This window comes from Podarcis bocagei, assembly GCF_964188305.1.
Source record: "Podarcis bocagei genome assembly, chromosome: 4".
NCBI lineage: Eukaryota > Metazoa > Chordata > Lepidosauria > Squamata > Lacertidae > Podarcis > Podarcis bocagei.
In genome coordinates, this window is record NC_138128.1 from 13,936,266 (window position 1) to 13,948,785 (window position 12,520).

Here is a 12,520-nt window from a genome sequence, read left to right on the forward strand (position 1 = left end):
TGCTCTGGGACTGCTATTATAGTCTAGTACAAGGGTAGGCAATGTGGTGCCTTAAAGATGTTGTAAGGTACAATTCGCATCATCCCAAATGAACAAAGCCTTGTGGGGAATGGTTGAAGGAGTTGGGCATGTTTAGCCCAGGAAAGGAGGAGACTGAGAGGAGACTTAATAGCCATCTTCAAATAATAATAATTAATAATAATTTATTATTTATATCCCACCCATCAAACATCTCAAGGGCTGTCACATGGGAGAGGGAACAATCTTGTTTTCTCCTGCTCCAGAGGGTGGGGCCCAAATCAATGGCTTCAAGTTACAAAAAAGAAGATTCTGACTAAACTGCTCCAGAGAAGCGGACACGGAGCAATGGATCCAAACTACAAGAAAGAAGATTCCACCTAAACATTAGGAAGAACTTCTTGACAGTAAGAGCTGTTCGACAGTGGAATTTGCTGCCAAGGAGTGTGGTGGAGTCTCCTTCTTTGGAGGTCTTTAAGCAGAGGCTTGACAACCGTATGTCAGGAGTGTTCTGATGGTGTTTCCTGCTTGGCAGGGGGTTGGACTCGATGGCCCTTGTGGTCTCTTCCAACTCTATGATTCTATGATTCTAAACATCAGAAGGAACTTTCTGGTGGTAAGAGCTGTTTGATAGTGGAACAGACGCCCTCAGAAGGTGGTGGACTCTTCTTCCTTGGAGGTTTTAAAGCAGAGGTTGGATGGCCAACTGTCATTGGATGCTTTAGCTGAGATTCATGCATTCCAGGGGGCTGGGCCAGATAACCTTTGGGGTCCCTTCAAACTCTACAATTCTACGATTCTATGATCCTCACCCAGCATGACCAATGGTCAGGGATGCTGGGAGTTCTTGTATACAACATCTGGAGGACTACGCTTCAAATAGGAGGACATGTCAATACCAGGTTAAGTGTGCATTGCAAACTTAAGTCCCTACGCTGCGTCAGCTCTCTAAGTCAATATGTAAAAATGCTGGCAGCCTCATCAGCTCCCGCAGCTGAGAGGCTATCCTGCCCACTTCCCCGAAGATCCACAGGATGGTTAATGAAAGCTGATACGTTTAATTCAGTAGCAGCAAAACCCTGATGATTGTTGAAGCAATTACCAGGGACTGCTAATTAAACTGTTGAGGCTTTTCGCTCTGAAAGGTTTGCTTCAAAACCTTTCCTCAAAGGATGCCCCAGGGATAGCTAAGCAAAACTGCTGACTCTCTCAGAACCGTCATAGGATCAGGCCTCAGAATGTCTTTGATTAATACCAAGGGCGAGGTGGAGCAACAGAACAAGGAAAGATAACCACTAGATGCACACTTTTACCTTACACAGAACTGTGGTTTTTTCAGATGCTGCCTGCAAAGTAGGAATTTAAAAGTAACAATTTATGGCCAAAAAAAAAAAAAAAAGGGGGAAAACAAAACAAAACAAAACAGGGCAAGGTCGAGTACAGTTTGAAAAACAACCAATAGGAACAAAAACGACGCTACTAAGATTGCAAGTACCATGTCTCAGAGCCAGGGAGTAGAGAAGGGGGAAATAGGCTGAATGCTAAGCCTGTTTAGCTCAGCCTCATGACAAACCATCACAGAACACTATTTTAAAGGCTTGTTTTCCCTTTGCCAAGCCAATGGCTGAACAGGGTTTGGATCCAGTGTAACCTTATGTTGGCTTGCTTTACACCCATTTTTGTGTGCATAGGATTGCTCCATTAGAGACCCACATGAAGAGCAATTCATAAATTAATCAAATAATCACAGTAATAATTAAAATAACCCCTTTTCTTACGTTGCGCATTGCTGTTAGGCGATGTCATTTTTTATGGGTTGGTGGTATACAGTCACAAGTGCTGTACAGTGGTACCTCAGGTTAAGTACTTAATTCATTCCGGAGGTCCGTTCTTAACCTGAAACTGTTCTTAACCTGAGGTACCACTTTAGCTAATGGGGTCTCTCACTGCCGCCATGCCGCCGGAGAATGATTTCTGTTCTCACCCTGAAGCAAAGTTCTTAACCCGAGCTACTATTTCTGGGTTAGCGGAGTCTGTAACCTGAAGCGTCTGTAACCTGAAGCGTATGTAACCCGAGGTACCACTGTACATTTTATGCTGACGTGCCTCTTTAACTTTGGAGCAATTTCTATATGCTATCACATTATGGGAGGAAACACCTGGGCTTCAGCCGACACTGTTCATTATAAGCCTCTCACCGTTGTGCTGCACACGCAAGGGACAGCCTACTAATTCCTTCTTACCTACAAACAGGTGTTTTATGGCCGTCAGAAATTGTTTCAGTGCATTGTGTTAAGTGCTGGAGAAATGTATATACGCACATACTGTTTTTGGATTTTCACTAATTCCCTGCTGCAAGAAAATACCGAATGAAGGACAAAGTAAATCCATCACGTCGCAGATGAACACAAAATCGTACACCCCTAGAGACCTGCAGGGATGCATTTGTTTGGTCGGATAGCAAACAGGATGCCCTCCAAATGTTGCTGGACTATCATTACCACCATCTCTGACTAGGGATGGGGGAAAAAATTGATTTAGGTGATCCTACCAAATCTGGTGGGAGATGGGTGGCACTGTGGGTTAAGCCACAGAGCCTAGGACTTGCCGATCAGAAGGTCAGCGGTTCGAATCCTTGCGATGGGGTGAGCTCCCATTGCTCGGTCCCAGCTCCTGCTCACCTAGCAGTTCGAAAGCACATCAAAGTGCAAGTAGATAAATAGGTACCGCTCTGGTGGGAAGGTAAACGGCGTTTCTGTGCGCTGCTCTGGTTTGCCGGAAGCGGCTTAGTCATGCTGGCCACATGACCCGGAAGCTGTACGCCGGCTCCCTCGGCCAATAAAGCGAGATGAGCGCCGCAACCCCAGAGTCGGCCATGACTGGACCTAATGGTCAGGGGTCCCTTTACCCTTTACCTTACCAAATCTGCACATTCCAAAATAATATGTTAATCAAAACCTTCACAGATCTCCGAATTTTGCAGTCGGAGTTCGCCAGCTAAGTAATGTGTACAGAAATGCATATAGTAGGGGAGAAATGTGTATAAAAAAGTATACATTTGTGAAAATAATGTATACACATTCATTATATTGCATTTGCTTTGCAAAAATGTGCCTATTGGGCAAAATTGCAAAAAAGTGTTTTTTTAATTATTCAAAAATGCTTAATAAAAGAAACATGCACTAAAAAAACTCATTTTCATGAGGAATTAATTTTAATTCAAATTGCTGCAGAAATGTGGAAAACTGAATTTAAGATCAGAAGAGTTAGGTATGGGGAAATTCAAAGCGGACCAATCCATCCATCCCTATCTCTGACCATTGGCCATACTGACTAGGAATGTTAGGTTTTGTACTCTAACAACATGTGGAGGGCATCATATTCGCTATGCCTTGGCTGGCACATGGGGAATAGTCTTATGGAGAGTTAGTTAGACCAATGGTCCATGTAGCCCAGTATTTTCTGCAGTGACTGGTGGGAGCTATCCAGGGTTTTAGACAGGGGGTTCTGAAACCCTTACGTGGAGATAACGGGTATTGAACCTAGTGACTTTTGCAGGCAAAGGATGTGCTCTACTGCTGAGTTGCAGCTTGAGCTGAAAGGGAATCATGATGCAGAAATTCAACCCCATTGGCTCAGCTGCATTTTCACATGCCTTCCACCATCACCACTCTTGTCTTTGGACCGGAAGGCCAGCAGAATGGTTTAGCAGGTAGTTTCGGATAAGACAAATCATTTTTTCCTATTGTTTGGATTCTGCTTCCATATTGGCATGACTTATTAGTGGATAATTATAATGTGATATCTTTTGATGAGCCTATTCATATCTATATGACTATTTAAGTTTAGTTAGTATGTGTCAGGGGTTCAGGGACAGAGGCACAGGTGAGGGGGGAGACGGAGAGCGATGGGGAAGAAACCCAAGACAGTAGGAAGAGGATGACAATGACTTGAGGTCTTCCATGAGTCTCTCAAGTGAATCGGAGGATTCCCAGAAGGGGGCGCCCCTGGTCAAGCCAAGGGGGGTCACAGGGGGGACCTGCCAGGAGCAGGGAAGCAGCAGGGAGACCCCGAGTGGGAGTGGGAGATCGGGGTCGGCTTCCCAGGAGGAACGGAGTGAGAAGGGTGGAGTTCCCAGTGTGACAGACGGAGCAGAGCAGGAAGGAGACAGGGGAAGGAGATCGGGGCAGGACGTCCTGCCGGAAGGGGCGGAGAGTAGTACAGGGATTAGTGTAGCTGTCAAAAGGAAGGTCAGGGGTAGCGAACGCGCGCCAAGTTCAAATGTGGAGGCGCGCGGAAATGCAGAGAGCCCGGAGGAGGAGCCTGGCCCCAAAGCATGAAGGAGGGGGGAGCAGGCATCTGAGGGATCCGCGTCAGGGGAAAGCAGGAGGGAAGGAACCCAGGGGGGCAGGAAGACCCTGCGGAAAAGAAAGGACAGGAAGAGGTGGTCTAGCACAAGCCTCTTAAGCTGGTGTAGAGGCGGGACCGACTCAGAGGGGACTTCAAACGTCTAGGCTAAAAGACGCGGGGCTGCACGCCTCGGTTGTGGAACCAATAATGAACTGCAATAAACATCCTTGTATTTAAGAAGAGCTTGGCGTTGGTCTTTTGTGAGCTGAGACCTGAGGCAGCCCCTGACAGTATGTTTTGTAATTGTGAGTGGATTATCTTGAATATGTTGCCATGTTTTATAATGTGAACTATTTTGATACCGTGAGCTGGCTTGAGCATCGTTTACCACAGAAAAGTAGGATACAAAGAAACTGATGACACGGACATCATTTTACCCCACATATCTGCTGGAGGAGGGCTGAAGCTCAGTTACAGAGCACCTGGCTGCGCAAAAGGTCCCAGGTTCAAACCCTGACATCTCCAAGTTGGGCTGGGAACGTCCCCTCTCTGAAATCCTGGAGAACTACTGCTTCCCAGTACAGTCATCCCTTGGATTCCGAACACCTTGGTACTCAGACGTTTTGGCTCCTGAACCTCCCAAACCCGGAAGTGAGTGTTCTGCTATGCGAACGTTCTTGGGAACCTAAATGTCTGATGGGGCTTCCGCAGCTTCCAATTGGCTGCAGGAGCTTCCTGCAGCGAATCAGAAGCCGCGTTTTGGTTTCCAAACATTTTGGAAGTCGAACGGACTTCCAGAACTGATTCTGTTCAACTTCTATGGTATGACTGTACAATACTGCACTGGACAGACCAACACTCTGACCCCATAGATGGCAGCTTCCAGTCTGCCAATATTTCTGTTGACAGAATAATAGAGACAACCCGTTCACAAATTTAGATCCTTATACACCACTGTTGAGTGATAAGTTTCTTTTAGTGTTATTGTTGGAAGCACTGCTGATGACTACAAAATGAAAGCTCTCTTTGTGAAATGTCCTTCCTTAAGGGATCGCCACCCCCAAAAAAGCAGCCCAATGAGAACTCATCATTTTCAGTGGCCATGGAATACTGTGAGTGGTGGTAGTGGAAAACCAGGAAGGGAATAGGAGTGGAACACAATGGAGTGTCCTGGGAAAGGACATGTCTTATTGGAACCCTGATCATTTTGTTGATGATCCCACTTGTAGCTATACTATGATTAGCTCTATGTTTAGGGGTAGCAGAGATTCAAACAAGTTAACACATAGTTAAGTAGAACATCTGCCCCACCTTCTGGCTCAGTAATTTTCAGTGTGGCATCTGCAATACCAGACAGAAAAATCCAGTGCCTATGGAGACAAAAAGCTCTTCATTTCTTTTGGATTTTTAATGCATTTTAGACAGCTCTGGTGATATTCAGCCCTGTTGTTCCGAAGCTTGACTAGCTCTATTACTGTCCCTTTTTGGGTGCTCCTTTCTCAAAATTCCTCTTTTGGGGGTCTTAAATACACAAAAGCAATCATCTCTGCCTGTGCTTTCAGACTAATTAGCAAATTCAACACAAGCCAATAATTGGAACGCTAGTATTAAGCATTTCTGCAGGGGCAGTGCTTCAGAAGAAACATGGTTTGCCAGGAGCAAATGCCAAGAGGGGGCAAAATGCCAAGAGGGGGCAAAATGTCTTGATTCACAAACTGGACTGTGGGAAAGTTATGCATTTTAAGAGAGCTAGCGGTGTTGACTTTATATTACTAAGAAGAGCCATAGCTGTTCTGATATCAAGATCTACCAAGATAAGTGGGATCCACTGGATCACTAGCTGGAGACATAAGTTCCCATCCTCAGCTCAGTTGGAGAGACCAGGATATCTCTCCCATCCCCAACTGGCTCAGCCAAGCCCTGTAGATCTAAGGTGGTATAAGGGGGATTCCAAGGGTGTGGCAGGCTTGGGACCAAAAGGGGAGAGATTTAGGGTTGATCCTAAACCCCTTCAGATCAGTCCCATGACCTGACAACTCAGCATAACTTAATATTGCAAAAAGAGTGCTGTAATTCAAACCTCACTCGCTGGATCATTGAAAGATTCCATCAACGGTGTCTCTGAAAAATTTTACACATCACCTGAGAAGACAGGCGAACTAATGCCAGTGTACTGGAAGAAGCAAAGATCCCCAGTGTTGAAGCAATGATTCTTCAACATGTTGTGCAGATGCCTGATGATCATCTTCCAAAGCAACTACTTTATTCCGAACTTAAAAATGGAAAGCGTAATGCTGTTGGTCAACAAAAGAGGTTCAAAGACTCTAAAAAAATGTAGTGTAAACACCGACAACTGGGAAACACTGGCCCGCAAGCGCTCCAATTGGAGAACAGCCTTTACCAAAGGTGTCATGGGCTTTGAAGATGCTCAAAATCAGGACAAAAGGGAGAAATGTACTAAGAGGAAATTATGTTTGGCAAACCCTCACCGTGATCAACTCCCGCCCGGAAACCTATGTCCCCACTGTGGAAGGACGTGTGGATCTAGAATTGGCCTCCGCAGTCACTTATGGTCTCACTTTTAAAACTTTACTTGGCTACAAGTGATCGCCGAAGAAGCAGTAGTACCGGTAATTAAAACACTATTTTAAAGTCTTGTTTTCCTTCTGCCAGGCTCAGGCTGGCTCAGCCAGGATGCAGTTTGGATTTGGTATACTATATGCCAGCTTAATTCATGTTATCTTGCTATATGCTTGCTTCTTGTATATAGGATTGCTCCCTAAACCTATCCATTTTTTATTTTTTCTTTACCATAGCCATTCAGTGTGTTAACCAAGGAGTAGGAGGAACAATTAGTATCATAAATGATCTGAAACAGGCCTTGATGCCTCATGGCAGTTCCACACAGTGCTTAAAGTCCATGGGAGTACCTGGAGTTAACGATTTCAGTCCAAAGCAGAGCCTCAGGGAGGGAACTGAACAAGAGAGCTTGCACAAGTAAATAGAAAACAACTTAAAATAAAATAAAAAACACCTTGTGAATATGGTTAATGGTGATGGTGATGGGGTTAAAGGGACACTATTAAAAAAATATGAGTGATAAAGTTCTAGAAATGTGGGTATTTGATTCAAATAATCTTGTGGGTGAATGTTTCTATGTTCCCGTGTAACAGATGCTGGTTATCATTTATGTTATTTTTTTTTCACAAAGTGAAGCAGCATCTCTACTTTCCTTCTGGAAAGAAAACTTCCCCCGCACAGTAGGCATGTTTTACAAGAATATGAAAACATCTGAATATGTATAATGTCGGCAGGCATGATAATCACTGCACAGACCTGGAGCATCCAAAACTGAATTTAGACAGTTTATATGTTCAGCAGGATCAGTTGGTAGTGGTTTTCCTGGGGCAATACCAATTGAGGCTAACGTGCGGGGTGGGTGGGTGGCAACAACACACATTTTGAATGCCCTTTAAAATATAATAATAATAATAATAATAATAATAATAATAATAATAATAATAATCCTTGAAGACAGAAAACAAGCACCACAAGAGAAAGCTTCAACCTAGTCCTGTGAGCTACTCTCAGGGAGCCATAGTTTGACTTACTTTGCCATGTGAGATGCACTAAACACTTGTGCTTGTCACGAATGGTATTTCTGTTCCCACAATGCTTGAGACATCAGTTGCCTTTTGCATTGCTCCTAATTCCACCATGTCTACCAACTAGGGCTGCCTGTTTTTGAAATTGCCAATCCCAGAAGTCAGGATTAACTGTATCCAGCAGAGAGGGAAACACTTGGTTAAATCCCTTGCCCAGATGTTGTTGTTAACACATCCTTCACCCTAAGGTCCAAGGGCAGGTTACAACATTTAAAAAACTTGCTACAAATATTAATCTCAAGTGCCAAAAGCTGGAGTAAAAAGGTGTAGTAATAATAATAATAATAATTTATTGATACCCCACCTATCTGGCTGGGTTTCCCCAGTCACTCTGGGTGGCTCCCAACACAATATTAAAAACATGATAAAACATCAAACACTAAAAACTTCCCTAAATAGCCTTCAGATGTCTTCTAAAAGTCAGATAGTTGTTTATTTCCTTGACATCTGGTGGGAGGGTGTTCCACAGGGTGGGTGCTGCTACCAAGAAGGCCCTCTGTCTGGTCCCCTGTAACCTCAATTCTCGCAGTGAGGGAACCGCCAGAAAGCCCTCGGCGCTGGACCTCAGTGTCTGGGCTGAATGATGGAGGTGGAGGCGCTCCTTCAGGTATACTGGGCCAAGGCCGAGGTGCATCCAGCCTTCTCGAGAAGTTGTATAATGAAGGTGCTAGACGCACCTCTATGGGGACGCAGTTCCACAACTTAAAGTCTGCCACAGAGAATGCCCTCTCCAAGGCCACCAGCACTCCAAGCTTCTGAGGGTGGTGGAGCTACCAAGAGAGTATACCCACTCCTTATAATCAGCTAATGAAAATACTGAGCAAGACATACATTTGCCAACATCATACAATTGCTTTTAAACCACACACATACCTGTAAATCTGTGCAACATTGTTTGCTTGGATTTCTTTCAGAATCTCCTGGCTGAGGTGAGGATCACTTGGTTTTGGAGGTGGTGGTGGGGAAGGAGGGCACCGTACGTGTCCATAGTAGCCGATCAAAACCCCCAAAATAAATAGACTCAAAGCAGTGCAAAATAGCTTAAATATCCAGCAAAAGCTGTAGCGGTTGCTCTTTGGTGGAGGCCTTGTATAATGGGAGACATAATCCGGATCTTCCTGAAGCCTCTGGAACCTCCCTTTGGGAGATGCTGATGGCTGGATGGGCTCCAGATCCAAGTCCGTGTTTTGAGTAATTCCCACTTGTTGATGGACTGTCCCATCCAGCCGGAAATGGTCAAAGCCAGGCTCCTCCAGTTCTTTCTCCATATCCCATTCTAGCTCCAGGGAAGTGGCTTGGAGGTCATCACTATCTAGATATTGTGCCCTCTGGTCTGCGCCGACTTTGTGGTACGCCATCTTTTTACCTGTGGGTTAAAAGGATAAAGTCAACCCAAAGGCAATGAATTGTTTTAAACAGAGTTCTAGGTTGTTCTTTAATGCATTGATCAGATGCAGATTCATAAATGCCGGGAGATTTGTAATGATCTGGTATTCTAGCCTCTTTTATAAGTAGCTTTCATATTTTAAAAAAATATCTAAACTGTGTAACTTTATTTATTTGGAATCTCTCCTCCTTTCCGTTACATCTCTGTTGCCCTTTTTGTTGCTTATTGAAGGCTTTCCTTTTTCAGCAAAGCTTTTAAGTGGAGAGTCCAGTCTGTATTGTTCATTTATAAATCAGGATTTGTATGCTGCTTAGGGAGTAACCCAAACCCAGGACTGAGCGGAGTTCAGAAAAGGTGGATCTCTGGCTGAGGTCAGCAAAAGGAGTAGAGGAAGTGAAGACCCTATTTAAAAATGTGCAGGGTGAGAGCGTCTCTTATCTTGGGGTTGCTAAGATGCCAATCAACTCCCGGCTGCCAGGTATGCTTGCCAATCAGGTCAAGGCCACTGGCATGTCTTACAAGCATTTGAAACACTATTTAAAATTCCTCCTTAGTTTGAAAATACTAACGGTGAACTGTCCAGAAGGGAATCCCTTTTTATGCCTGTTGGGGAATAAGTGAAATGATGAATCTGAGAGCTCACCCACACCTCTGCTTGCCCCGTGCCCAGAAAAGGTTAGTAGCCCAAGCGGTTTTCTGCTGCCGCCGAACTAGCTGCAGAGTTCTGGAGGTTATCTGAGGCAAGTTCTAAATCTGCTTTTTAAACAGGCTCGACATTGAGCCAACCTTTGAAACTCCCTTTATAATATATTTTAACTCCTCCAGAGTTTTTAAGTAGGTTAATAGTCTTTTTAGCCTGTTGCTTTTTAAAAAAGAGCTCCTTTGCTACCTTGTTACCTTGTTATCTTGATGTCCGGAGGGTTTGCTCCCCGCGACGCCGACAATAAGGAAAACGGGTGACAGCTGATTTATTGCCAACTCCGTGCTACGCTCTGAACTATAAGCTATCAAATTACAAATCATAAACAGCTATCCCAAATCTTGCCTCATTTTGGACTTTAGCCCATAGCTGGGTGGACAAAGATTTACAAATGGTACTTACTAGAAAGAAACGTAGGGACCTGGGGATAGTGACAAGTCCATTGTTCCAGGAGTGCTATGAGAAACAGAGTAAAATCACGCAATACTTTTTACACACAAGGGACAACGAGAATGGAAATGGAAATGGAAATGAGCAAAAGATGGCTGAGATGGCTGAGTTGAAGCAGGATGAGGCTCTTCTTTTTCCCTCTGCTGCTCAAGATCACTCAACCTTCTCTAGAGGAATACAGGACACAGAGAATAACAACCAAAATAGAAATACGATGAGCCTGGCCCATGAAATAGTCTTGGCTGAGATATTATCTACAGAGTTACAGGAAGAAACCCGAAACTCCCAGAAACCCCAGACTTCATCTATGGGCTCCCAGACGGAAAATAATGACTGCTATCCTCAAGACTGGCTGCTCTCTATAAATCTGGATCTGGCAGCTATGAAAAAATACTTAACAATAACAAATGGGCTGCTCCTGACATTAGTGGAAAATTATCCCCTCCAAACTAAAGGCTCAGAACCTCATGGTGTTGATCTACAAACCACTCCTCAAGAGCCAGAATATACAAAGCAACCAGCAACCAGCAAGTGCACACAAGGATCAGCAGCGGAAAATCATTTACACCAAGGAAAGGACATAGGGCTGTATGTATCTGTCCCTAAAACTGAATTTCCTATCGAAGTGAATCAAAAGAAGCGAGGCATTAGTAAGAGATCCCATAAGAAGAAAGCTGAAACTAAAAAGAAAAGTAAGAACATAAAAACTGCAAGGAAATCTGTTACAAACCGACGTGCATGCAAAGTATGCTGGAAAAGACTATATAAGCTGATTCCAACAAAATCAAAAACAAACTCTAATAAACCTGCTACACATGGCAGCAGAGAGAACAACAGCGTGGATCCAGGAAAAAAGATCCAGCTGAAGTCTTTGAAAGAAACATCATTGCTGCCTAATAAAACAAGTGAGGAAACGGAATCACTACCCAGGTGCCCTATGCTGAAACCCCAAGGATCCATAAATATTAAAGAAGACTCACCCCATACTATTGATTATGGCAGATTTCAAGATGAGCCAGTAGCAGGGCAAGACTTGCCCCAGGATAAAGGATGGAAACTGATGTTGGCAGATAGGAAGTTAGCTTTTCTTAACTACCCGAAGCCAAAGGGCTTCCTTACACAGGAAGAACGCTCGGTGCATTTTGTGAATATTTTAGATGATATGCTACCAGGGAAGATAAAATTAAATGATATTACCTCAGTTGATTTCATATTCTACAATGGATATTCTCTGCGAGTGATTGCCTCCTTCAAAGATCAAAACTTGGCTAAATATATATATAGATCAAGATATCTGCTGTCAAAGAAAAGGATAACGGTAACAAGATTCTTCGAAAACAGCACATGTTTGAAATTGTTCCCTGATGAGTTTACGACAGCTGAGATAAGATTTACTTGTAAACCAAAGGAGGAGAGAGGACACTCAAAAGACAAACTGGAACATACTGAGCAAGGGCCTTTGAAACCAAGACAGGAGATGAGATTGCCTAATGAGGGGATGGATAACTTCTACCCAGAAGAAAAGGCATTAATAAACCAGTTTGGATTGTTGCCTTTCTTTGCCCAATCTGAGATCTTGAGAAGATTGGAGACCCTTAGAAATAAGTTAACAGAGATGAATGCTCAGGAAAAAGTAAGAGAGAAAGAACCGGCAACGGACCAATTGAAGAAAGAGAACCTCTCTGTAAAAGCCAAGACAGACCTCATGAAAGATTACTTTTATAATACCTCTACAACTGCGGAGATAAACCTGTTAACAACAGATCTAACACAGTGCGTAAGGGACAGCAACAATCTACCATCTAAGAAGGAAACCATCCCTATGGCAACCACGAAAGACTACCCTCATATTACCTCTGCAGCTGCAGAGATAAACCTGAAAACAACAGATCTAACACAGTGCGTAAGGGATAGCAACAACCTACCATCTAAGAAGGAAACCATCCCTAT

General features: G+C 43.9%; 1 protein-coding gene across 5 annotated transcripts in view; it reads right to left on the reverse strand.

Annotated features, from left to right (window-relative positions):
- The window catches only part of NAALADL2 (N-acetylated alpha-linked acidic dipeptidase like 2), a 659,014-nt gene that overhangs the window by 404,789 nt on the left and 241,705 nt on the right, over nucleotides 1–12,520 (reverse strand). For all 5 annotated transcript variants that reach the window (XM_081190167.1, XM_081190168.1, XM_081190169.1 and 2 more), the window contains one exon: nucleotides 8,907–9,399. In XM_081190167.1, coding sequence (XP_081046293.1) covers nucleotides 8,907–9,391 — 485 coding nt within the window. In that variant the 5' untranslated portion in view covers nucleotides 9,392–9,399. The remainder of the gene's footprint in view (nucleotides 1–8,906; nucleotides 9,400–12,520) is intronic.